The 27,050-nt window shown below is 40.6% G+C and overlaps 2 protein-coding genes across 13 annotated transcripts in view; one reads left to right on the top strand and one right to left on the bottom strand.

Moving 5' to 3' along the window:
• LOC105034376 (uncharacterized GPI-anchored protein At1g61900) overlaps window positions 1-27,050 on the top strand; it is a 61,539-nt gene that overhangs the window by 13,345 nt on the left and 21,144 nt on the right. For 6 of the 12 annotated variants that reach the window (XM_019846979.3, XM_073245613.1, XM_019846978.3 and 3 more), the window contains exons 2-7: window positions 15,401-15,552; window positions 19,773-20,627; window positions 21,240-21,485; window positions 21,884-21,898; window positions 21,987-22,127; window positions 22,303-22,350. In XM_019846979.3, coding sequence (XP_019702538.1) covers window positions 15,519-15,552; window positions 19,773-20,627; window positions 21,240-21,485; window positions 21,884-21,898; window positions 21,987-22,127; window positions 22,303-22,350 — 1,339 coding nt within the window. In that variant the 5' untranslated portion in view covers window positions 15,401-15,518. Of the gene's footprint in view, window positions 1-15,387; window positions 15,553-19,772; window positions 20,628-21,239; window positions 21,486-21,883; window positions 21,899-21,986; window positions 22,128-22,302; window positions 22,351-22,501; window positions 22,847-25,584; window positions 25,925-27,050 lie in introns of those variants that run through there. The other 6 variants (XM_073245618.1, XM_073245616.1, XM_029261611.2 and 3 more) reach the window with 6 other exon arrangements.
• On the bottom strand, window positions 5,504-6,394 carry LOC140852375 (uncharacterized). The gene is made up of 2 exons (XM_073245314.1): window positions 5,975-6,394; window positions 5,504-5,869 (listed from the first exon to the last, which is right to left on the bottom strand). Exons 1-2 carry the CDS (start codon window positions 6,392-6,394, stop codon window positions 5,504-5,506), a joined length of 786 nt encoding a protein of 261 aa, XP_073101415.1.

The following is a 27,050-nucleotide window of genomic DNA, read 5'->3' as shown; positions in this document are numbered from 1 at the left end:
CAACTTTTGCTACTCAATTTTTTCTTGCTTTTTTCTTAGATTTTTTCTAGAATTTTTCCTATGATTTCCACGTCCCTAATCTCTGATTTCAACCCAAAATCACAGCAGGTAGCCATGTGGGACGTCTCATATAAATAAGGGATCAAGGAACGTGTCATGGGATGAAGGGGTGCCAACCTTTGGCAGCATCTTCTCACACGGTGAATAAATTCACCATATGGAATTATGGTGCACGAGAGACTTCTCATAAAAGGACTCTCCTTCTACGTGCCATAAAAATTCCATTTAAATTTGGCGACAAATCAAAGGCCTTCTGGTTGAGTAATTAAGGCAATGCGTATAGTTAAGAGCCTTCATAAAGAAGGACTCTCCAACTTCACATGCTAATTTGAGGTGGGCGGCATTTATTTTGGCATGGCTTCTGGTGGGTGCAGAGTCCTCCACTTGAAACTGTTTCAAGTTGGGTAAGAAACCAATTAAGATAGATCCAATCCATTAGGTCAAAGACAACTGGTCTAGGTTAGCTCAAACACTTTGATCTAAACCAATTTAGGAACTTAGGTTAATACAATGTATTAGCATATCAAATTAACCCATAGAATTTACATTAAATTCTAATTAAATCAGATAAAAACTAAATCTCAAAGTGTGTGACCCATTGGGTTCAAATTTAGCCAGCAATGGATCAAGACTTTCGACGTAATCCTAATTCGATGAGATTAGGTCACTCGAAGAGTCTCAATCAATTTGGACTCTTCCAAATTGATTCTAGAATTAAACTTTTTTAATTCTGATGAATCCACAAGTCAAGATTGACGTCTAGCAACGTGTCATGACTATCCGGAAGATTTAAAATTTTGATAAAAAATTATCAAAATATCTTTCAGTGGCAAGTACTATATAATTCAATCCTTTAGTCAAATAACATTTCAGATGAGCTGTGGCATGAAAAAATGTCAAATCCAATCACTTATCTTATGTATTTCGATTTGAAGGCGATGATTCAGTTGATGATATATTAGAAATTCTTTTCTAATCATCATCCTGCTTTGATCAAAGACTTCCGAATCAACGATCTATGAGATCACATAGGATGTTCGCTCTCCTTATTAGGAGTGACTGATCCCTTATTGATTACTCACAACCTCCATGCACTCTTCACCATATCCAGAACATCCCATACAAGGATCAAAGAATCAAGTTAGGAAGTGAACCAAAATATGGATTCAAGTACACAAGGTACAATGGTGATCTCAGATCAAAAGATCACTTACACAACTTCCATTAGAGAATCATCAGTTGACATGTAAATAAGACTCCATCTGATATTCTGTTGCAGGTCAATTCAATGAACTCATTCTCTAATGAGAATCCATATCCTTGTATTTGTGTCACCACGCAAGTGGTTGTGAGATCAACCACCCTTATTTCTGAGCATACATAGGATATGCTAGTCTTACTGGTATCATTGATCCTCGACTCAATATACCAACAACTAGAAATATTTTAGGTCAGGCTACAAGGATTTAGGTTTTATTGGCATGATCTCATCACGGCTCTAAAATCATTGTCCGGACCTATGGGGTTCATTATAATCTCAAGAACAATAAGATACAGCATATAATGAATAAAAAATATCTATTTTATTAATAATATAAATGTCAATTACATAAGTCTGGAAGATAAATTACAAAAAACATCGTATTGCATTCTATATGCGATTGGCTTGTAGGGTATTATTCTTTCAGTCTCCATGATAGGTGTCTCAGCTCCAGGCGCTACTTTGTAGCCTTCTCATTTTTCTTTTCTTTTGTAGTAGGATCCTTTATGGCCATTGTAAAAATTTAAGAGAAATAAATAAAATTTGTCTTAATCATACCTTACCCTTTTTACTTGTGCATGCCGATCCGAGGTGATCATTTGTTAATGATGTTTCAGAGTAATTAGTTAATAATACCACTCCGAGGTGATTAGCCGAGCGGTAACTCCATTTTGCTCTTTTAATGCGGGCGATCATAGGGAATGATGGCTGTTGACATTTCTAATAAGATTATGCCTAGGAAGAGCACAGGACGTGTAAAGGCATGCCAGATGGCCATGCCTCGGTTCGCGAAGTATCGTTAGGATTTATTTCTGATAATGAAAAAGTACGTCATTAATTGCTTGATGGATAGCTGTCTTTTTCGACCATCGATAGATGATTGATGCAGATGTTGGCGTCTATAAATAGGGAACCAAGGGCGAAGGAGCCCTAACTTCCTTTTTCTGCAGAAATCTCCCTCTTCATTTGCTGCAATGTCATCGCCTCTAAGGTTTCCACATTTGGAGGAGGTTAAACGATAGGTGGAGCAGAATGCCTTCGTGAGGGAGGCGAACAAAAGATACCGAGCCTGGGGGAGAGAAAGAGGCAGGCGGGCCGGCGCATCCTCCTTTCGTAGGGCGCCTTCTCCTTCACCTCTTGGGGACTGGCTCACCCCCCAGTTCGAGCCTATTCCTCCTGCGGTCCGGGCGTGCTGCATTGCAGAGTTCCGAGGCTCTGCGGAGTACAGGAGAGAGGTGCTTAACATCACTGCTGCTGCTTTCGTCCAGGGCTTTGATGACTACAAGACCCGCTTGCAGGAGATAATATCGTATCTAGAACTTCACGGCATTCAGACGGGCAACAGTGACGAGAAGACGAAAACCTCTTCAGACGAGGATTGAGCCATCTTGTTCGATTTTTTGTTTTTTTTTTCTTTTTTTTGTAAGGTGGTGCTCGAGGCACCCACCTTTTATAAATACAACTAATGAAAAATTATCTTGCTTTCATCGTGCTTGTGTCTTGTCTTGTGTCTGTGCTTACATTTCTGGCTTTAGCATATGGAGGCTAGCTCCAACTTGAGGAGCCCAGGATTACTTTAGTCACGTGCAGTTTCGACCTTAGGAATTTAGTTAGGCTCGCTCCAATCTAGGAGTCTTGATTAGGTAGTGTCTCAAATCAATCTGCAAGCCGTTATGTGCTGGGGCTGATCGAGAATAGTTGAAGAAAGCAGAGATCGCTCTGTTCAAGAGGCGGTTAGTGCTCAGCTCATAATACGAGCAGCTATTCGTGTTCGGCTCGGATCATAAGAAGTGGTCTGTGCTCGATTCATCTTATGAGTGGCAGGCTCAGCTTATCTTGATCCGAAAGGCAGCATGTGCTTGCGGCATCTTGTGCCTATGGCATCCTATGCTCTCTTCGATGGTGTTCTGAGGTTTGGTTAGTTAGCCCTCACGAGAGGCATCGTGTGCCTATGGCATCTTGTGCACTTCTTATCTTCGCATGAGAGGCGGCGTGTGCTTGCGGCATCTTGTGCTCTCCTTAATGGCATTCTGAGGGTCTGGTTAGTTAGCCCTCACAAGAGGCATCGTGTGCTGTGGTATCTTGTGCACTTTTCATCTTCATGTGAGAGGCGGCGTGTGCCTGCGGCATCTTGTGTCTATGGCATCTTGTGCTCTTCTCGACAGCATTCTGGGGGTCTGGTTAGTTAGCCCTCACGAGAGGCATCGTTTGCCTACGGCATCTTGTGCACTTCTTATCTTTCGCGAGAGGCGGCATGTGCCTGCAGCATTTTGTGCCTATGGCATCTTGTGCTCTCCTCGACGGTGTTTTGAGGGTTTGGTTAGTTAGCCCTCACGAGAAGCATCATGTGCCTGCGGCATCTTATACACTTCTCATCTTCGCATGAGAAGCGGCATTCTGAGGGTTGGTTAGTTAGCCCTCCAGAGGTCTCTTAGGGTCTCCCTCCACTTCTTGCGCGACTGGGCTTTGCAGGGATCTTGTAAGTTAGCCCCGCCTCTAAGTCATGGAGGTCTCCTCGGATTGCCCTTCGTGAGTCGACCATAGTCACGATTAAGGAAACCTGTGAAGTTAACTGGAAAGAGATTTAAACTTTTGGGATGCCTTTGTGCCATCATAAATTGGTGAACTTGAAAACTCCTTCGTATAAAAAGATGTTACAGCATCATTGATAGTACATATGGAGGTTAACCAAGTTCCATGGCCTGGCGATTGGCATCCCATCAAAGCTGTTTGAGTCTGTAAGTTTTAGGGCGTACTACTTCATCCACCTGATAAAGGCCTTTCCAGTTGGATGACAGCTTCCCCTGCTCAATGGGCTGCGAAACCTCGACTTGCCGCAATACCAGATCGTCAGCTAGGAATTCCTTCAGTTTAACTCAGGAGTTGTAATACCTGACCACTCTCTGACGGTAGGCAGCCATTCTTATGGCGGTGCGCTCTTTGCTTTTTTCGATTTAGTCGAGGTTAGTCCGTGGCCATATTGAGTTGGTATCCTTATTGTACTCCTCAATTCTAAAGGAAGGAAGTCCAAACTCTACAGAGATGATCGCCTCAGTCTCGAATGCCAAGTTGAAAGGGATCTCGCCAGTTGGGAGCCTCTGGGTGGTCTGGTAGGCCCACAATACATGATAAAGCTCGTCGATCCATGATTCCCCAGTCCGGTCGATTTTGGCCTTTAAGCCTTGTAGGAGGGTTTGGTTGGTCACTTCTACTCTCCATTCGCCTGTGGATGGCCTATCGAAGTAAAACGATGTTCAATATGATATTCTCTGCAGAACTCGTGGAGTCGGATACCATTGAACTGTCTGTCATTGTCTGTGATCAATACTTTAGGGAGGTCGTAGCAGCAGATAATAGATTTTTAGATGAATTCCCTCACTTTGGCCTCTATTATATGGGTCAGAGGTTCGGCTTCGACCCATTTTGTAAAGTAGTCGATGGCCACCAGGAGGAACTTGCGCTGACCTGACGCAAGAGAAAAGGGGCCAAAAATATCCATCCCCCATTAGGCGAACTGTCAAGGGGTGCTGACAGGGGTCAGGGGTGCTGATGACTGATGCTGGATACTGAAAATCTTTTGGCAGTGATCATACTTTCTGATAAACTCGCCTGCATCTTGCTGCATAGTTGGCCAGTAGTATCCCTGATGGAGAATCTTGTAGGAGAGGGACTTACAACCCAAATGACTCCTACAGATGTCTTCATGGACCTCTCGCAATACATAATCCGCCTCGGACGGACATAAACATTTCAATAATGGTAGGAAGAAGGACCGCCTGTACAGTTTATTGTCGTAGAGGACATAACGGACAACTTGCTTTCTTACTTTTCGAGCTTCCCTACGATCGGACGGCAGCTCGTCCGACCTCAGATATTTGAGTAGAGAGTCAATCTAGCAGGGTTCTTTATCAATTTATGGAATAGCGAGGGACTCCTCGAGGCTCAAGGTTTTCAGTACCTCGAAATAAGTCCCTTCCTCCCAGTCGGTGGGTAGCAAAGCTGCCAGCTTTGATAGTGCATCCGTCTTCGCATTGTTCGCTCTGGAGATCTGCTGAATGTTAAAGTTCTAAAAGGTCGAGGTTAAGTCTCTTACCTTTTGGAGATATCTTTTCATGATCTCCTCTCGGGCCTTATAGCTGCCCTTGATATGGCCAACCACTAATTAGGAGTCGTTGAAAATCTTCAGATGCTGGGCCCCCGCTTCTTCGCTACTCTGAGGTCAGAAAGTAGAGCTTTATACTCCGCCTCATTATTAATGGCAGGGAAGTCAAAGCGTAAGGCATATCTCGCCATCTTTCTTTCAGGCCTGGTTAGAATGAGGCCAGCCCCTGCTCTCATTGCGCTTGACGAGCCATCAACATGCAGCGTCCAGAGCTTCTCTGGGTTAGATCCTATGTCCACCTCCTCGCCTCTCGAGCTTTCATTGGATCCTGAGTTCTTCCCTTTTTTCGAGCTCCCTGTAGCCCTCGCGCCCTCTCCATTTGGAATGGTGCACTCGAAGATGAAATCTGCCAGCACTTGGGCCTTGATGGAAGGCCGTGGACGGTACTGCACGTCCAACTCAGGGAGTTCCAAAGATCACTTCACAATCCTCCCCGAGGTATCTGAACGGTGGAGAATGGCTTTAATTGGCTGATCAATAAGCAGCACCACCGTATGAGCCTGCAAATAAGGCTGCAACTTCCTCATTGTGACGACCAGTGCAAAAATCAACTTTTCAAGTTTAGAATATCTGGTCTTTGCATCATGGAGGATCTTGTTGGTGTGGTATATAGGCCTTTGTACTTGTCCTTCTTTCTGAATCAGGATTGAGCCGATTGCGACAGGGGAGATGGCGATATACAGAAACAACTCACCAGACTGAGGCTTCGAGGGCAACGGTGGAGAGCTGAGGTACTGTTTCAACTCCTTAAATGCTTTCTGGCACTTGGTGGTCCACTGGAAGTCTCTTGGCTGTTTGAGGGTTTTAAAGAAAGAGAGACACCTCTCGGCCGATCTGAAGACAAAGCGATTGAGTGAGGCGATCTTACTAATAAGGTGCTGCACTTCCTTGATAGTCTTCGATGGCGCCATCTCAAGGACTGTCTAGATCTTCTCGGGATTCGCCTCGATGCCTCTCTAAGAGATCATGAACTCAAGAAACTTGCCGACGGTGACTTCGAAAGCACATTTCATTGGATTCAACTTCATCCGAAATCAACGGAGATTACCAAAAGTCTCCTGGAGGTCAGGAACATGATTCGGGGCAGCTCGGCTCTTGACAAGCATATCATCAACATACGCCTCTATGTTACGGCCGAGCTGATCTTGGAAGATTTTGTCCATCAATCGTTAATAGGTGGCCCCTACATTCTTTAAAGCGAAAGGCATCATCCTGGAACAATAAAGTCCATGGTCAGTGGCAAAGGTTGTTTTCTCCTCATCTTCAGGCACCATTCGAATTTAATTATTGTTGGAATTCGAGGTTTGGGGCATGCCTGTGTATTTCAAAATTTTATTTTCTAAACATCATAGCAGAATACAAGATTAAAATACTTTTAATCTAAATCATACATGCATAAAAACATAAAATCACAAGGATCTAGTTCATGTGCTGAAACTGACATATGCTGAAATTCAGATTGTGATCAATTCACATATCTATTTTGCAATCCTTTTCTTCGAATCTGGATCTGGAAGAGAAGTTTTTTTCTAACCGCACAAGTGTCCGGCCTCTACGGATATCCATTCGGGATCAGCCTAGAACAGTCCTCTAGAATTTAAATTTTTTTCTCTAAGAAAATTCAGTCTGCTGAATCTGAACGAAGTCTGGATCGCGATCAACACTTGATCTCTTTCTTTGATCTTCTTCTTCTCCTCTTTTCTAATCTTTCTCCCTTGCTATATGCTGCTGCTACAACCTTGAAACCAGCAAAGAAGAGGACACCCAACACCTTGGACGTGGGAGACTTGGGACATCCCAAAGGTTAGGGCGTGTGGGACGCCCAAGGGGAGAAGAGAAAGGGAGAGAAGAGAGGGCGTGGGGAGACCTTTTAGGCATGAGGGGCTATTGGTTTGGATGCTCTTGGGATCTTAGGGGAGGTCCCTTTAAATAGACATGAGGATTGAATCCTATTCAATCTCATAATATAAGTCATACTTGCATTAGATTTTCTAATAACTTAAGTTATTTAACTTACATTAGGAATCCTATTTGGCTCCAACTCTTGGAGCCCTTGCACCCAATTAAATACACCCTCTTTTGCACCCAAGGGATGCCTTATATCAGATTAATAAACCATCTAATCATAGGACACGCCCAACTTGATCAAATCAAGGTGGCACCCATAATAATTATCAAGAAAAATTAATTAGAAACTTGCACCCTAATTTAATTGATCCATAACTTTAGACATCCAACAATTGAAGTTTCATGATTCTAATTCATATAGGTTATTAGTAGGTAATTAAGTTTGAATTATCTTATCAAATAAAAAATCTCAACGGAAAGAAGAATTGGGTCCAACCATGTGCTAGCAAGGTTATCTTGAACTCAATCGGATTTTTTTAAATCCAATTGATACTTTATAAGCTCAATTACTAATTTCAGACCTAATCCCTTAGTTGTGTGACCTCATAGGTTCAATTCTATCTGATAGTGAGATATACAATGATCTCTATCAAAATATCATTGAAACTCTTTTCAATGGATCGGAATAATTCCACTTTAACTCATTAAGAATTGTTGATCCAAAACAGTCCTAGTGAGCTTTCACAATCTACCAGTGACACCTAACAGTATGTAGTGGTAATCCAGTAGAACTGAAATGAACCTTTAGGTGTAGTTAACGTATGATTCAGTCTCTCTATCATGAGTTCTGACTAGATGGCAGATCATGGATAAATCGTCAAATCTAACATCAGTCATATGATAGATTCGATTAGCTCAAGTTCAGTTGTGACTTCTATAAATTTTTTTTTCCATCAATCACATTACTGTGTCACAGATTCTCGGATTTAGCTTCTCAAATCTCATAGGATTACTTTTTTCTACTAAGGTTGATAGATTCCATCTTGATGTGCATCTATCCCGACAGTGGACCAACTGTCGCTAACATCTACTACAAGGGCTCATTGAGATCCATGTTTATGTGTCAGTCAAACTCCAGCAGTCTCACTACGGGCAGTAGTATAATCTCAGATCAAAGGACTATTCACACAACTACAGCATCGAGATGATTACTGACGATCGAGTAGAAATTCAAGTGATCTCTCGTATGGTCACGCTCAATACTAATTGTTCTTTAACAATTATCCATACTCGTCGTCCAGTATCTCTACACTGTAGACTAGAGATCCGTCTATCCCGAAGAAGTGATCTGTGTGTCAGTCTATCCGGATCGATCACCGTTCTCATTATGATCCTATGATTGGAAGTATTTAGAATTAAATACATATCTTTAATTCTCAATATTTTGAGAATATGTATCAAAACTAATTTTATGGACGATTCAAGGACACATCACACGAATGAAAAATAAATTTATCCTTTTATCGATCAAATCAATATATTAAGTACAAAATTGTTCATAAAGTTATTACAATGTGTCAGCCATATTGATTTTTAGGACATACATCTACTATTATAACCGACGAAAGCGTCCATGAAGTTGAGGAGCTCATGTCGGAGGTGGCGTTCACCAATTTATCGTTCCGGGGCAAAGGGTAGCTATCTTTGTGACAAACTTTGTTGAGGTCGATGAAGTCGCACATATGTTACTTTTCGTTTGCCTTCTTGACCAGCACAACATTGGCTAGCCAGTTCGGATACATGACTTTCTTGATAAAATCGGTCTTGAGCAGCTTGTCCACCTCCTCAACTATGGCCTTTTGGCGCTCCGGGCCAAAACTCTGCTTCTTTTGCTTCATCGGACGACGGGTTGGATCCACTCTTAGATGATGGGATATCACCTCCGAATCGATGCCAGACATGTCTGCAGTCGACCAAGCGAAGAGACTGCATTGTCCTGCAAAAGAGCTATTAGCTGGCTTTGGGTTACCTCATCCAAGCACAAATCGATCTTCACTATATGGCCTGGGTTCTTCTCTAGCGGGACATCGAGGAGGTCTTCAGTCGGTTGGGGACGCCCTTCAATCAGGTCATCATGGGCGTCCAGCCCTATTGGGAGCTTAGGTTGGACCTCCGCCTGAGCCGGTTGGCCCTTTGCTCGGAGTTTAGCGGCAAAGCATTCTCGGGTCATGGCTTGATTGCCTCGGATCTGCCCTACTCCATTCTTGATTGAAAACTTCACCATTAGGTGGTAGCTTGATACGACAGCTTTAAGAGTCCACAAGCTCGGATGATTGAGGATTGCGTTGTAGGCTGAAGGGAGCTTAACCACCAAGAAGTTAACTTGAATTGACGTTCATCGGGGTGGAGTGCCCACGGTGAGAGATAACTTGATCATTTCTTTTGGGATCACTGAGCTCCCGGAGAAACCTTGGATTGGGGTGTCGAATCTACTCAGCTAGTCAGGTGTGAATCCTATCTGGATGAAAACAGTAAAGTACAAGATATCTACTGAGCTTTCATTATCAATAAAAATATGGTGTCATTAAAATCAGTGATATTCGCTGTTACAATCACTGCATCATTGTGCGGGGTTAGGACACCCCCTGCATCATGCTCGGTGAAGATGATAGCCTCCTCTTGCTCATCCTCAAGCCTCGGCCTCTTCACCTCCGGGGGCTTCGTTGACCCAGATGACCCCCCAATGATCATGTGGCTCTCCCCACGGATGGGTCGCTCTTCTTCCACCACCTGTCCCCCTGCTTGCCGTCCCTTTGTTGCACCGGTGCTGATTACGGCTGAGGTAGAGGGAACGGTTGTTGAGGTAAAAGAGGCAGCTGCTAAACTCTCGGGGGTCGACGTTGAGGAGCCGCCCTCCAAACAAAGTGATTCAGCTTTCCTTATCTGACGAGCCTCTCAATCTCGTCGTCGAGCTGATGGCAATCTTCAGTATTGTGGCTGTGGTCACGATGGTAAAAACAATACTTATTGGGGTCGCACGTAGGGATGGCAAAATTAATCCGACCCGATGGGTATACACCCTACCCGAACCCGGTCAAACCCGAAAAATAGGGTTTGACTGGGTTTTGGGGGTAAAACCCGAAAACTATAGTATGGGTATGGGTAGGGTATGGGTAGTGCTATTTTCTACCCGAACCCGACCCGAACCTATGAGTATGGATAATATCCGAACCCATATCCGAATATACACACACACACACACACACACATATATATATGTATATGTATATGTATATATATATTCGGATATGTATATGTATATATATATATATATATATATATATATATATATATATATACATATATACACACACACATACACACACACATATATATGATCTCTCTCTCTTTCTCTCTCTCTCTATATATATATATATATAATTATATATATGTATGTATGTATATGTATGCATGCATATATGTATGCATGTATGTATGTGTGTGTGTTAGAAGTGTGTATGTGCGTATGTATGTATTTATATATATATAATTGGTAATTCTATTTTTGATTGATAATATGCATAAAATTATTTTTCTTTTTTTTTAGTATAGAATGGACGGGTATGGGTTGGATATGGGGCGGGTATGGATTGGGTATGGGGAAATGGGTTACCCACGGGTATCCCTGAACCTGTTGGGTATGGGGATGGGTATCTCTTTTCTTATCCGATTGGGTATCGGGTAGGGTTTGGGTATAGGATATTAAGTTCGAATTTGGGGATGGGTAGTATACTACCCGACCCAAACCCTACCCATTGCCATCCCTAGTCGCAGTGGCACTCCAGCTTCATCCGCATCTGCGGAGGCTCAGACAGCTCAGGCCGTATTTGCATCAACACCTCACTTCGAAGAACAGTCAGAGGTGTGTAGTCATTGTAACGTCGAGGAGGTGAGGGCTGTTTATCCCTACTTGGAGGATTTTGGGACCGACAGTTTCGGTCCCCATTTTTCCACCTCTGTAATGGGGATCGAGAGCGCTGGTGGGTTCTCTCTTCCCACTTTAGGGAGCACTCTTTGTTCGATCCTATCGCAACAGAACGTGCGTGCATACTTCTCACGGACAAGCATATCTGACAAATCCCGAGGATAAGTTTTGGTTAATGACTTTTTCAAATCGTTCTTCAGTAGGCCACCCATCATCGTGGCCATCGCGGTCGACTGGTCCAGGTCGCGGACCTCCAGAGTTGCCACGTTGAATCTATTCACAAAAGCGTGGATCGACTCTCTCTTTTTGCTTGATGGTGTGGAGGTAGTCGGACTGCTTCTACTATCGCCGGTTGCTAACAAAATGGTCGACAAAGGATCGGCATCGGCATAAGTCTTCGAAAGAATAGATGGAGGCCGGCTTCAAGCTTAAATATCACTGCCGAGCGGCCCCCTTAAGGGTCGGAGGGAACACCCGACAGAGGATTGCGTCTGATACTTCTTGGAAGAGCATTGCTGTCTTAAAGATCTCTAGATGATTGATGGGGTCGGTGGTCCCATCGTAGACCTCTAGCTGAGGCAATTTAAAGTGCAGGGGGAGCGGCTCCTGCACGATCCTCGGGACGAAAGGTGGCTTGTTGTTGAACCCCTCGTAAGGCAGCATCGAGGAATTATTGTTGTCGAGAGCATTTTCTATCTTGTCCAATTGTTGGTCGAGTGCTTGGAACTGCCTTTCAATGTCGAGATCTCGGACGGTGCAAGCCTTGGAGCGCAGAGGAAAGTGGGGATCAGGGGTTGATTCACGCCCTGATTGCGGATTTGGAGATCGCCGTCTGATCGGTTGTTGGGCCTTAGGGCGACTTTGATGAGTCGGCCTCCTTTTCGAACTTCGAGGAGGTGCCTGCGGCTCCGGTTGAAGTGGCAGCTGCGGAGCCAAGTTCAGAACAGGATTTTGTGGGGGCACCACCGCGGAAGGCACGGGTGGCGCCATCGAGAGAATTGCAGGTTGCACCGCTGGAGAGGGTGCAGGGGCAGTCTGAGCAGGCTGCGGCGCCATCTGAAGGGATGCAAGAAAAGTTTTGACCACCTGGACTGCGGTCGTCAGACTCTGGACTTGCTAAAAAAGCTGGTTGAGCTGGTCAGTCGTGATCGACGTCGGCTAGGCCAGTGGTGGAACCTCCGACGTCGTTGGCTGCACTTGGTTGTTGGCCTGGCCTACTGCCTGGCGGGAGGCGGCGGCATTGGAGAGTCGGAAAGATATTCGTCTAGGAGCCATGATGCGAGTGTTGGCTCTTCCTCTATTTGTTGCTGCTGAAATCGGTCGAAGTCGGAGAGAGGGCGACTGAGTCTCGTGTAGGGTTGTTGGTGTTGGAGTAACATGCAAAACAAGTCCAAATTAGAGGTTATGGTTCCAGCGAGGATCCTCCGACGGTCAAGTCAGAAGGCAGAGAATAATGAGCAGCAACAAATTCTCTGATAGGGATTGCCTAGACTTACCTCTGGTCCTCGGGGCTCCGGTTGTTTATATATAGAAAGCTGTCGAACAGTTGGTTGCACGGTTGTGAAATCGTGCGATTTCGAAATTGCAGGGCCGTTGGACATGCCATTGTGAGCGAGATAATCCAGCCCTTAATCACCCCCGCGAGTTCAGGAGAGTCAGTTACGTCAGACCCTATTCATTCGGGGGAATAGCTGTTGCGCATGTCAAGGAAATAAGTCGACCGAGGCAATAAGGGTGGCTCGTATGCTAAACGGACCGCGTGGGCACCTCAGCTCTGCATAACAATTGGTGGTCGTGGCGGCAGCTCGGAATGAAGTATACGCCGATCCGAGTCACTCACGGTGACCGCCGATCCAAGGCACTCACGGTGACCGTCGTAACAATGTGTTTGATGTCTGTTGAAAATTTTTGGTTTCTCCTTTTTTTTTTTTAATTCACTGTATATACTATGATTAATTGATAGGGCAGTATCTGTTAGAAAAAGAATGAAGACAGATTTTGGAAGTGTATGAGCAGATTAGAACTTGCATCCCTAGATTTGAGCAGAGAGGCTGGATCTTTGGCAACACAAGTTTGATGATGATATCATGACTAGGGTGATCTAAGTGAAATGGGATTATAAGCAGTGTAGGGTGATCTATGATAAGAACGTTGTTTTCTTTTCATGAATGCACACAACCGTTGGTCATTTAATGTGATTCTTTGAGGAGATTGTTTCCACTTTCAATGAAAAAATGGGGCTGATCTTTAATATTAATGCAGAGATAGTATAGAATATGTAGATTATGAGACGTGGTTTCACGTGTGTCTTTTTCCTTTGTAATCAGCAAACCTGTAACCCAAGGCTGATGAAATCATCCTCACATTAGTAGTCAAGCTAGGTTTATTATGTCTTTCACTATTCTTTGATTACTCTGTTTGAGTGAAGGTCTAGCACATGTAAGATCCTTTAGAAGATTTGCTTGGTTGACAGAACTGTGCAGATATTATTTGCTTGTGGCAATGTTTGAAAGTGGGAGGTGTAGAGGTAGTCAGGGGGTGCACTTAAAATTACCTAGACCCAAGAAATTGCAGATCACGTACGAGATACTTAAAATAAAATTTGCAACAATTAACAATTGAATCTTCACATGCCTGCTCGACCAAATGCAGCCATGAGAAAGCAATTGTTCAAAGTAGTGAAGAATTCCAAGAGAGGAAGTGTGATAGAGAGAAGAAGAGAGCATTTTTTTTTTTTTAGTGGGATAGAGAGAAGAAGAGAGCCTCTTTTTTTTTTTTTGGTGTTTTGTGTGTTGTTGGGGGGGTGGGTGGGTGGGCACTAAACAAGCTTTCATCATCTAATCCTTTACCTGGAAAAATGGGGTTGATTGCAGATCATAACTCTTAGTTCACTGGTTCTTTGGAAGAGCCAAGCAAATATTTATGATTAGCTCTTGACCAAAGATAGACACTTAAAAAATTCACTTTGAATTCCTTTATAGGCAGGGATCCAGATCCCAGTAGGACGTCCCGTGGGATACCAGGATGGGGTACCATCTCATGTGTTGGAACAGGCCGTCCCGCTAGCATTCCAGTATCCCGAGCAGGACATTTTGGGACATCTTCTATCTCAAGTGTCGGGACGGAGTAGGACGGCGACGCATCCCGTTCTATAAGAAAATCGGAATAGTCCCATCCCACGGAATTTAAAACTTTGTTTCCAGGAAACTCTAAACACAAGAGGGGCTTGCAAAAGAATCTCGAAGCCAACTGGTTGGTGAGATGCCTTCCTTAGTAGCTGTAGTTTAAGATCATGCATTAGGGAGCAATCCTCCACTGCTATTCCAAACTGTAAAAATCCTGGAGCAAGAAGTATGACAAGGTTTGGTTCTTTATAAAATGAATGGCCTTCATCTATAAGGCACGTTTTATAAAACAGTTAAATTGAACTATAATCTTCTAAGTTTTGAAGCTCCAACGTAGGCCCCTTTCTTCACTGTGTTGAGCTCTTGGCTTCGTCATACATGACGTGACCATCTTTCTCATTGTACCATGTATTATCATCAAACAATGTTCTTGTCACTATATCTTATTCTCTTGTCAAATCATTAAGTGAACTCGTTCTTGGCTTTGCTTTTCCTACTTTTACCAGAAATACTCAACATCTTCTACTTTTCTGCCTGGGTTTTATGCACGTACACCCTCTTATCGCCCAAATATTTGATGCATGCAGCATGATTGTGTTTTCTGGAATTCTAAAAATTTTCTGTATGGACTCATCTATCTTTAATGATGATACACGCTACCCATCTTTATGCTGCTTCTTGAGTCATTTATCCTATAAAACTGAGACATTAGAAACAATTAGCTATCAAACTGTGGTATATCATGGGAATCAATTTAATTGGAGTATCTAATGATACATCAAACTGCCTGCACTAAACAACATGATTAGCTAGATCACCTTTTAAATGTAAACAATAAAGTTATCGGTACCACGAGTAAAGAGATTAAAGTGTATTATGTTAAGAAGTATCTGCTTCCTAAAATATCTATGAATGATGTAACCCTTCTACATTCTCCATTCTGAAGTTTGTAGCTGCAGGTTGTCTACAAGGCATTTCACCATATGGTGGAACTATGGTGTGTTGGTGAATAAATAACTGGGTGCCTTGTGGCACTTCTTCATGCAGGCAGCTATGTCATCAAAAGGTTGAGAAGATATGGAGCCTCTTATTGCTGATTCTCACCTTCGCAGTAAGTGGCTTAAAGAAAATCTTAGATTCTTTTCTGGAAATTTTCAAGAACTACATCCTAAAAAATTGTCACTTCATGACTGTCAACAAAACACTGCCATTTCCTATCCTTTTTCCTTTGTCATTATTTAGGCTTTTGTTACATGTTTCTCATTTGTTTTACCAGTTTATCTATTTAAAGAGAATGTCTGAATTAAATGGTTTTAATTTCTATATTTGCTAGGATATAATAAAATTTTCAAACATATGATAAATTATTCTGCAGATATTTACCAACTATTGAATGAATAACTCTCAAAATGTTCTGGTTGGACGTATTTTTCACCAAACATAAAATTGAAGCTGCATTAGAAAATGCCAGCTAACTCTTCCATAAGAATCTGACATGAGAATCTTCTAATAATCTGACATAGAGACATGTTTGTCTTATAGATATATATGTATATGTATGTGTGTGTGTGTGTATGTAATTTATTCAAATATGTTTTTTTTTCTTTGAGAAGCAGGTGGGAATTAGATCTTTCCTGCAACATTTAGAGCCTATTTGGTTAAATCTGGCAGAGTAGGACATGATTGGGAGTGTGTAGTGAAGAGAGGGAGGTAGTGGGAGAGGGAAGAAGGGAGAGCACTGGGTTAGCATGGCTTGGTTCCTACAGGTTAAAAGAAAAAAAGATTTTTTTTTTGGTCGTGCAGGAGCAGGCCCACAAGCCCTATGCTCTTCCTCTTCCACTCCCCAGCTCCCTTCCTCCCTGAAACTTGGATAAAATAAAAATTCTTGATGTTCGGCTGGTTAATGGCTTGAACCTTTGACCTCTTGCATATAAGCAAGAGGGTGCTACCACTAAGCTAAAGCTCAGTTCACATATTCAAATATGTATCCATGTTTGCATATAATGAGTAATGAGCTAGATCTATGCTGCTTAAGTTCATAATGTCTGATCAAATGGCTCCAAATTGTTATGTTAGACTTGGTAACTTTCATAAAGATGTGACGAATGTAGACATGTAATAATGTTAGAGCATCATGATTGGATAATATGAAGTGTCTAGCACTGTCATGAAATGTCCCTAGTGTCCAAGTGTTTGACATATCAAAATACCAAATTTGAAGTGTCCTGGTCAAGGTTTCCTGTACCGGTATCGGTGGCCGGATCGGCCGGCCGGCGGTACGATACGGCATGCCTCCGTTCCGTTTCGAACCGAGGCGAACCGACGAAGGAAATTGGGAAAGAAAAAGAGAAAGAGAGAGAAATAGAGAGAGAGAGGGAGGAAGGAAGAAAAAGAAGGAAGGGGATCCACCGGAGGGGCCGCCGGAGGCCCTTCGACAGACAGCCGTGGCCGTCGGGCGGCGGAACGGCCTCCCGCGGCTCCGCGCGGGGAACAGGGGCGATCCGCCCCTGTTTCTCGAATTTTTTTTTAAAACGCTTTTTCAAAATGAAGTCGGCAAGTGGTTTGCCGACTTAATTAAGTGAAGTCGGCAAATCACTCGCCGACTTCGTTTTGAAAAAACTTAAAAAAAAAAAAAATTCGAGAAACAAGGGCGATCCGCCCCTGTTCCCCGTGCGGAGCCGCGGGAGGCCGTTCCGCCGCCCGACGGCCACGGCTGCCCGTCGGAGGGCCTCCAGCGGCCCCTCCGGCGGATCCCCTTCTTTTTCTTCCTTCCTCCCTCTCTCTCTCTATTTCTCTCTCTTCTTTTCTTTTTCTTTCTAGCAACGGCATGTACCGTTTTGCATGCCGGAACTGTCTCGGTTCCCCGTCGGGACGGTTCGGCACGCCCCATACCGGGCGGTTCGGCCCGGTATGGCAAACCCTGGTCCTGGTAACACTATATAAAATCATCTACACGTTAAGGATTCATGAACATTGCAATATGATTTCTCATGGGCAACACCCATATATTAATCAAGCAATTTATATTTGCAAAAATCCATTAATACAAGAAGGAAAAGGGTGGGATTTTGTAATGTTTACACTGGGTGCACATGCCTGTAACATAGTTGAGCACGGGGATTATAAATTTTGCTTGTTAGTGCATTAAGTAATGAATGAGCTTGGTTGAAGTTCAACTGTGCATATTTAACATGCAAATAATAGACTTTGATCATGATTATCGGATATTACTATTGTGGATTCTAAGTCCACCTTTTCAATACATATCTCCTAGTCTTATGGGAAACTGAAAATATCCTTCTGCAACCATGATAGCCCAGCAGTTTGGTTCTTCCTTTTTGTAGCCATCAACTCATTAAAAACATGCTTAAATTGGTAATAGCCTATAAAGTTATGCATACACAGCATCACAAAAAATGGATGTTAGAGCATATTGCCATAATCATGACTAATGAGCTGAAGATATCTTATACTACCTTGTATGCTTGGTAACATAGTAAAAGATGTGTTATTCTCAAAGGTATTCTTATGCGCATAGGACATATTGGTGAAATGGCAATGCTCCCATTGATGCAACTGGAAAGGTTTCCTAGTTTTAGAGGGGAATTAACCTGTTTTTCTTTGGACAATCATTGTGAGCACGTAATTCCATTAGCTATTATCTGAGAGCCTGGACAACATACCTAAATTGGTAAAACATGTATTATTCTGCATAAATGCTAGAAATAGCTACCTAAATATGTCTATCAAGTTGCATGCTAAATGACCTTATACGAAAGTGACCACATTTAACATATTGCATGCAGAACATATATATGCATATATATGCACATATATGTATATGTATATATGTGTATATACACATATATACATATATAGACACAGATACATACATACATATGTACATATGTATACATACATACATACATACATATGCATACATGCATACATACATACATATGTATGTATATATATGCAGATGTATATGTATGTATATATATATGAATATGCATGCATGCATGCATGTGTGTGTGTGTGTATATAGACACACACACACACACAAATATATACGTATATATATACCTACATACATACATGCATATGTACATATACATACATACACACATACATACATATGTACGTACACACACACATATATATGTACGTGTATATATATATCTACATGCATACATACATATGTACGTATACGTACGTACGTACATACATACATATGTACGTACACACACACACATATATATATGTACGTATATATATACCTACATACATATGTACGTATACATACATATATACATATGTACGTACACACACACATATGTACGTATATATATACCTACATACATACATATGTATGTATGTATACATCATACATACATATGTACGCACACACACACATACATATATATGTACGTGTATATATATACACACACACATATGTACGTATACATACATACATACATACATACATATGTATACATATATATGTACGTACATACATATATATGTACGTATATATATACCTACATACATACTACGTACGTATGTACGTACATACATGCATACGTATACATACATACGTACGTACGTATGTATACACACATACATACGTATGTATACACACATATGTACGTATGTATACATACATACATACATACATATATATATACACACACACATACATTATGTATGTATGTGCATGGCAACAAAATGTCATCCCGGCATAGACAGTGTCTATGCCGGTATATAGCGAAAGACACATGATTAATCAATGCTTCTCACTGGACGTTCAACTGACCATCTCATGTGATGACATGCGAGATGGAAAACCAGGATTCAACAGTCTGGTTGAGAGTCCAACTAAGAAAGGAAAGATGTGATTTCTTCTATAATTAGTAGTCTTAAGAAAAGTCAAAAGGAAAGAAACATCAGGAATTCTAGTTGGACCAGGTAGGGAAGACACAAATGAATTGAGATTCCTGAGAAACCACATGGGCAAGGGAAAAATGTGATATTTGAAAGGAAAAAAGTGAGTGCTGGATGGCTGGAAGCTTGGGATTCCGTCACCTTATGATTCACATCTCTCTCTCTCTCTTGTGCGACCGCCCGCCACCCGGTGCTGGAAAATGTCTTTATTTAATCACAGTCATCCATGCTTCCGCTATAAATACCAGTTTTCTAGCCCACAATGTGTGTGCGACATGATTTCCTGTTCCTTGCATGCAAGATACCATGTCCTCTAATATTAATGATATCTACCATTTTTGTTATCTTGATAATTCAATAAATGCTGACTAGAGATAAGTTTTATTGCAGGTACAATCTATCGTCGATTTCTCATATTTGCAATTTGGTTATGTGGTTTCCAGCAAGTTGTGTCTCAGGAAGTGGTACTTAAACCAAAGTCCAGTGTTCCTGATAAATTTGTGCTGTCTGATCCACCTGCTGGCCTCTTTGATCCAATAGAGATCTCTCCTGCTGTCATTCCGCATAATCCATATCCTGTAGAACCACTACCACCAATGTATCCGTCCTTTCCAAGCACATATGAGCCAATTTTGACTGGGAAATGCCCCGTAAATTTTTCTTCAATATCAGATATTGTGGATAAGACTGCTTCTGATTGTTCTGCACCTTTAGCAGCATTAGTTGGGAATGTTATTTGTTGTCCCCAGGTTAACAGTTTGATGCACATTTTCCAAGCCACTTATAGCAGTGAATCTGACATGCTTGTTCTGCACCAGGCTGCTGCTAATGATTGTTTTTCAGATGTCATGAGCATATTAGCTAGCAGAGGGGCAAACAGTACTATCCCTGCACTTTGCTCTGTGAAACCATCAAATCTTACTGGTGGTTCATGTCCTGTGAAGGATATTACATCATTTGAGAAAACAGTTAACACAAGCAAACTGCTAGATGCATGCAGCGCAGTTGACCCACTTAAGGAGTGCTGCAGGCCTGTCTGTCAACCTGCAATCATGGAAGCTGCACTTCGTATCTCTCTTGTAGGAGCAAGTATGCTTGAGATTTTTAATATACCTGGGAGTGGCACCACAATCAGTGTTGTCAATGACTGTAAAGGGGTGGTGTATGCTTGGCTTTCTAGGAAGCTCTCACCAGAGGCTGCTAATGCTGCTTTTCGGATATTATCTGGCTGCAAGGTTAACAAAGGTCTGTTGTATTATTATTTTGTAGGGTTGCAGTAAGCATTTCCCATTGCTTACAATAACACGACATGCTTTTCACCTTCACCACTTCTCTCTCTCTCTCTCTCTCTCTGTGTGTGTGTGTGTGTGTGTGTGTGTGTGTGTGACTTTCTCTGTACATACATACATATATCCCGAAGTTAGGCATTATTTTGCTCTTTCAAAAGATATAATTCCAACAGTGCAAAATTTCCTGAATATTAGCCAAATATTGCTCCATATTGAAAAGAAAAACTGATGACAGAACAATGAGATAATAGAATTATATGAGAAAAAAATGAGGAGAAACTACAGACTATATGGAAAAGCATGAGATTATATACGTATACTTTTGTAAATACCCATGCATGCTTAACACTCCTAAATGCTCATTTGCCTGCATGTGTACCTGTGTGCACTGATGCTGCATTAATGCTTTCTCTTGCATTCACCATCCACTTATCATTTGCCAGCACTTGATGGTGGGACTATGTTCACAACTTATAAATGCAATAATCAGGGATTCTGCTTCACACAATGTCAATACAACAACACAAATTCATGACATGTGACTGACATTTGGTCTGTTCTCTCATAGTTTGTCCCTTGACATTTGAAGAGCCTTCATCAGTTATCAAAGCATGCCGTGATGTGGCTTCTCCGAATCCTTCCTGCTGTGCTTCATTAAATACTTATATTGCAGCAATACAAAAACAAATGCTGATAACAAATAGGCAAGCCATCAACTGTGCAACACTCTTTGGGTCAATGCTACAGAAAGGAGGTGTTATGACAAATGTATATGAACTTTGTGATGTTGACTTGAAAGACTTCAGCCTTCAGGGTATATTTACTATTTACAGCCTGTTTGGATATTCCTGTAGTATTGGGCTGAAAATCCTGTACGAATCAGGCCTTTTGGCCCATCTAGCATGTATTTTCTAAGAGCCTATCTAAACCCAGCTTAAACCCTAGTCTTTGGGCTGCACAAAGGAAAAAAAGACCCATGGAGGTCCTTTTTTTTTAATCTCTATAGGTTTTAGGCTGGGTGGTGTGTGGTTGATACAAGGTTATGCTTAAATAGACGGTCTAATCCATGAATCCTATAGGAATTTCAGCCCAATCCTGTAGGAATATCCAAACAGGCCCTTATTAACATGTTTGTCTTCTATTTTAAGCCCTCTGAATTGTGACTAGTCTCTAACATTATTTTACTTATGTTGATGTATGCAATTGGGGCAGCATATGGGCAACAAGGTTTGCTATACGCATCTTTTAATATCGAATTCATAGGTACTTTTCATACAGTACGTCATCTTTACCTATAACATATTTTTGCATGCAGGCTGTCTGCTTCGGAGTTTACCAGCAGACATTGTACTTGATAATGTTACAGGATTTAGCTTTACGTGTGACTTGAGTGACAATATTGCTGCACCATGGCCTTCCTCATCTTCGCTTTCATCCTTGTCCCTTTGTGCTCCTGGTGAGTAAAATATTGATTTTCTAGATGTTTGTAATCAGGATTTAGGACAATGTTTCTTGCAATTTTGCCTTTCTGATACATATCCCAACTTACCCAATATTATTTAAAACAATGCAAGCTTGATGGTTTTCACAATTTGAAATTAATCTTCCTATCTGGTTTCTTGAATTTACAGAGATGTCATTGCCGGCGTTACCAATAGCACAGACGTCTAGAAGCTCAGGTATGTTGTATTAAATGATATCAGTATTTTTTGCTATGGAACTTCTCATGTACATCCTGTGCTCCTCAAATTGGCATCCTCTAAACCATACCTGTGCTTGCAAGGATTTTCTCTGCTGATATAGTTGCATGTAATGTATTCTATCTCATAGGAATTATTTTGGGAGGCTTCCGTTTTGTGTGCTGCAGGATGCAGGGATTATGTGGCTAACTATCTCACTAAAGTCTGGTCATTTTGAGCAATCATGTTGGATACTGATGTTCTATAAATCTGCCTTTCTTTGCACCACCTATTGTAGTTGCAAAACTTAGAGGCGGGATTGCTAATATATGGTGTCAAAAATTTTCTCCTTCAATTATTTTTCTTGTGCTCCTTTTCCTGCCCTAGCATTTAAGTTGTAAATCAGGAAAATCAAAAGAAAGACCGAATCAGAAAGATACCTCACCACCCATGTTATTTAGCACAATATTGAAGTAATGACTATCAATTTGAGATACATGCTTATGTGAAATAATAGTGCATTGGCAAAGAGGGGGCCTAGATTTGTGTAGAAGGCTATAGAAAGGACGAGATCTGAAAAATCCTATAGTAAGGAGGATCAGCCTTTCTATAGGGTAGTATGGTGAAGAAGGAAGCATAATGAAACCTAGATGAATGGGTTAAAGTTTGTTGGCAATGGTTATTATCACCTTGATATGCTCTGTTGTCTATGGCCAATGCTATTGAATTTTTATGGAAAATGACCTCGGTAAGCTATGGACCATTTAGCTGATGCTTGAATTGTATATCATGTTTCTTTATTAATTTTCTGCTAGGATGATGACCTCTACAACTTCTATATTGCATGTAGATATTGAAACTTGAGTTTTTTTCTTCTATTTAATTGGTAGAAAAATCATACTTTAATAAGTGCTTTCTCATGCTAGTTTATTTTAAACTCTGGATGGTTCAAATGGGGGTGTATTCATCAAAAAGAAAAGTTTTTTCTTTTTAACATTTCCAAAGGGAAAGACTGTGCCAGATGGTTAGATTCTAACAAATGTAATTCTTCATTGTCAATCTTGATCACGCATTGAACTCTATGAACCACTCTGCTTATGCTAAAAACCTGATTGTTAGCACATCAATTTTGGCAGCCAAGTTTGCTTCCTGTACATCTTTGTGAATAATTATAAAGCGACTAATAACAAAATGCACCCTTCCCCCTTAATATTTTAGATAATGGAAGATGTCATTAGCTCAACTGGGGCCGTATACCTAGGTTTGTTTTACTAATTGTAGGGTTATTTTGTTCGTTCTTTCTTAACTTTTGATTAAGTTTGGGCAGAGACAGGACTGTTATTTAATCAAACAAAAAAGTTTCATGTGGCTTTGTTGAAGTAATTAGGACCTATGTCCTCTTTGCAAGAGGAGCAGTGTCATTCAAATATGAGGTAGAAATAAAAGAGTTCACCCGTTTTTGTAAAACTTAGACATGCAAGCTATCAGATTGTAGATGACAAATTACAACATTTCTAGGAGTTCAGGGAAGCTTATCACTGAGCAGGCTCACTTTAGGTGACATTTTAGCTATGCAGTCAAATTCTTTGCTTTTTCTTTATCCTGGAAGTAATAGGCCTTGCATCACATTGTACGGTGGAATTCTACATTGTATTATTCAAATAAAGGTATACAAAGAAATATTTTCAAAAAGGAAAGAACTGGACTGTCTTGGCCAGCAAAGAGAGCTCTAGAAGGGAAAATTGTAAACATATAATGAGTTGGATAAAGCAGTAGAAAGCAGGGCTATTTTATGATTTTAAAACCTGAAGTGCAGTTGTTCCCCATGTCCATTAGCTTACCGATCAGGAGTAGAGGTTCCTTTTAACTGTTGATTATATCAAATGCCATCTTTTCTCCCTTTTCAGAAAGTCTGAGATCTGATATTTACTTCAGATTCAATCAGAACATCAAATTTACACAATGTTTTTAATGCACCAAGATAAGTACCGATGATGCATAGATTTGAGAGATCTCCTTCAACATGTGGACACCTAAGAAGTTTATGAACAAATATGGTTTTGGTGTAATTGAAGGCGCTCCCTCAGATCTGTATGCATGCGAGGAAAGTCGGTTGCTGGTGGAAAAGCCATGTGATGGGAGGCTCCAATTGATGAGGAGATGCAAATTTAGAAGTTGATGCGATGAACTGAAAAGGGACGGATTAATATGGTGCATGTAATCATGATCTACCATCGGATGTGACACTAAATCAAGTCAAATTTTCTGTGCAAATTGTTAATATTATATCAATGGTGCACAACTGATCAAGGACTTGAAACTTCTTGAGTAGGGTGGTTGAGGTTGATTGTGTGGCATGATTGTTGGCTCAATGATTTTTCGGATGTTCCATATACTGCAAAATAGATGGCAATGGCCATTATGGCATTTCATGGCATTTATAAAGATTGGATTAAGCGAGGCTGTTTCAAAGATTTTTGGAACTTAAATTAGATTGGGATCTGAATATCGCCTTCTGTCTGGAGATTTTAGTTGTACTTGAGTCCTGCAATTATGTGTTGGACTAATATAAACTCTGGTAGTATAGGAGGGATAGTCTTTGTGTTTCAAAGGAGTGGCTGTAGTAGCATTAGTGCCTAGTCGGGGTCATAGTTGTTCATAGATGGTTACAGAATTATAGAGTTACAATGGATTAGTTGTGCTTAGTAGGTATGTGTGATCAGAGGTACTATTAAACTTTTAGTTTTTCATATGAATTTCTCTCTTCTCTCCATGAATACTTGAACATGTAGGATTCTACGAGATCTAAACAGGCAATCTAGGTTTTTATCTTTTTATTAGCTCATTGTCACTAATGTGTCCTTTTTTTTTCTTAAAAAAAGAGGAGAAATTAGATAAAACTTATCAGAAAACACTATACACTTTGAGGTGATCCGTGTATTTTCTTAAGTCATCAATTATTGATTTATTTATTTATCTTTTTTATTAGCAAGCAAGTTTTTTAGAGTTTTTGGATTTAGTGAATAATCACAAGTCATGTATACTTGCTGATGATGCTGTAAATTGGTGCCTCCATGTACAGTTCTATAGTCTGTGTGAATTATTTTTTAATTTATGGACATAATAATTTTTTATTTTCACTAAATAGATTTTTTTCAATTACCTATTTAATTTATATCAAAGTTAGATTTTCTATACATGATCACTCACAATTCGATGTTCCACCTCTCTCAGATAGCTATAGCCTGGAAGTGAGAATTTTGATTCCCCTTATGTATTTAGTGTCCAGCTTATTATTTTAAAGCATAGTCATGAGTTTCAAAGTAATATCTAGCAGATATTGCAGAAGTTGGGAGATCCCTTTCTTGAGCGGTTGTTTACATCAAACAAGTTGATCCTTTTTTGGTATACTTTAGGATCAGAATTCTATCTTGGGATATGGCATGAAAGATCCTTCGTAGGGATACCAGTGTTCTTGAAATGAAGAAAATGAAAGAGTTAATACCATGCAGACTAATCTCATGATATATGTAAAGGGATTAATTTACTTTATCTTCCATACTCATGTAATTGACATATTTTATTGTGAATAAAATTGAAGTATTTTTTGTTTCATCATATGCTATGTATTGTTCTATTATATTATTATGAACTCCATAAATTAGGATAATGATTTTAAGATGATGATAAAATCATGTTAGTGAGATTTAAAATTCTAATCTCAAATTTTTTCAGTTATAGGATTGAGTCGGAGATCGATGATATTGGATAGACAGGCATATCCTATATATGCTCGGTGGAGAGTGTGATTGATCTTATAATTACTTATGTTGGGACATTAATACAAGGATATGGGTGTTTATTGGTGGATGAGTTTACTGAAGTGATCCGTCATGAGAATTATATCTTATGAAAGTCTTACTTACATATCAAAAAATAGTTCTCTTAGTGGGAGTAGTGCATGTGGTCTTTTGATCTGAGACCATCCTATACCTTGTATATATAGATTTATATTTTGGTTCATTTCCTATCATGCTTTCTAAGATGTGTGGAGTGTTTTGAATATGGTGAAATATATATGGAGGTATTAAGTCAACAAGAAATTGATACTCTCGGTAAGGGAGATGTTGTCCTAAGCGATCTCATCAATCGATGACTCAGAAAGTTTTTGATCAAAATAATATGAAAATTAAAAAAAATAATTTTTAATATTTCATAAGTCGAGTCATCATTAGTGAATTGAGATTCATTCGAATAAGTGTTAGGGTGTGACATTTTTCCATATCTATTACTTATTCAGGATGAAAGATGATTGAAAGATTGAATTACACAGTAATTTATCATTGGAAGTTATTTTTGATATTTTCACTAAAATATTTCACATCTTTTTGGTAGACATGATATGTTGCTAGACCTCAATCATGTCTTGTAGGTTTTTATGAATTAAACAGATTATTTCATGAGTCATTAGAAAATGTTCTAATTTGACAATTCGGGTCTACGTCGGTTTGACCTAAATTGATTAGATGGAGTCTAATCAAATCAGGTCAATATGTATTGGATCTACTGCTGGCTAGGTGTGGAGCTCAATGGGTCATACACATTAAGAAATTGGTCAAGAATTTTATTTGAATTAATTTATGGGTCATTAGATTTAATTGGGTGGTTAAATGACAAGCTAGCACTTGTAGGCTAATTCG

This window comes from Elaeis guineensis, chromosome 11, assembly GCF_000442705.2.
Source record: "Elaeis guineensis isolate ETL-2024a chromosome 11, EG11, whole genome shotgun sequence".
Lineage (NCBI taxonomy): Eukaryota > Viridiplantae > Streptophyta > Magnoliopsida > Arecales > Arecaceae > Elaeis > Elaeis guineensis.
Note: the sequence above shows the minus strand (reverse complement) of the source record. Positions and strands in the feature narration are given on the sequence as shown.

Coding starts and splice junctions, on each gene's coding strand:
- LOC140852375 (XM_073245314.1), bottom strand. CDS start 6,394: ATGGCGCCATCGAAGACTATCAAGGAAGTGCAGCACCTTATTAGTAAG. Junction 5,870..5,974: donor CTTATTTGCAGGCTCATACG/GTGGTGCTGCTT, acceptor TTGGACGTGCAG/TACCGTCCACGGCCTTCCAT.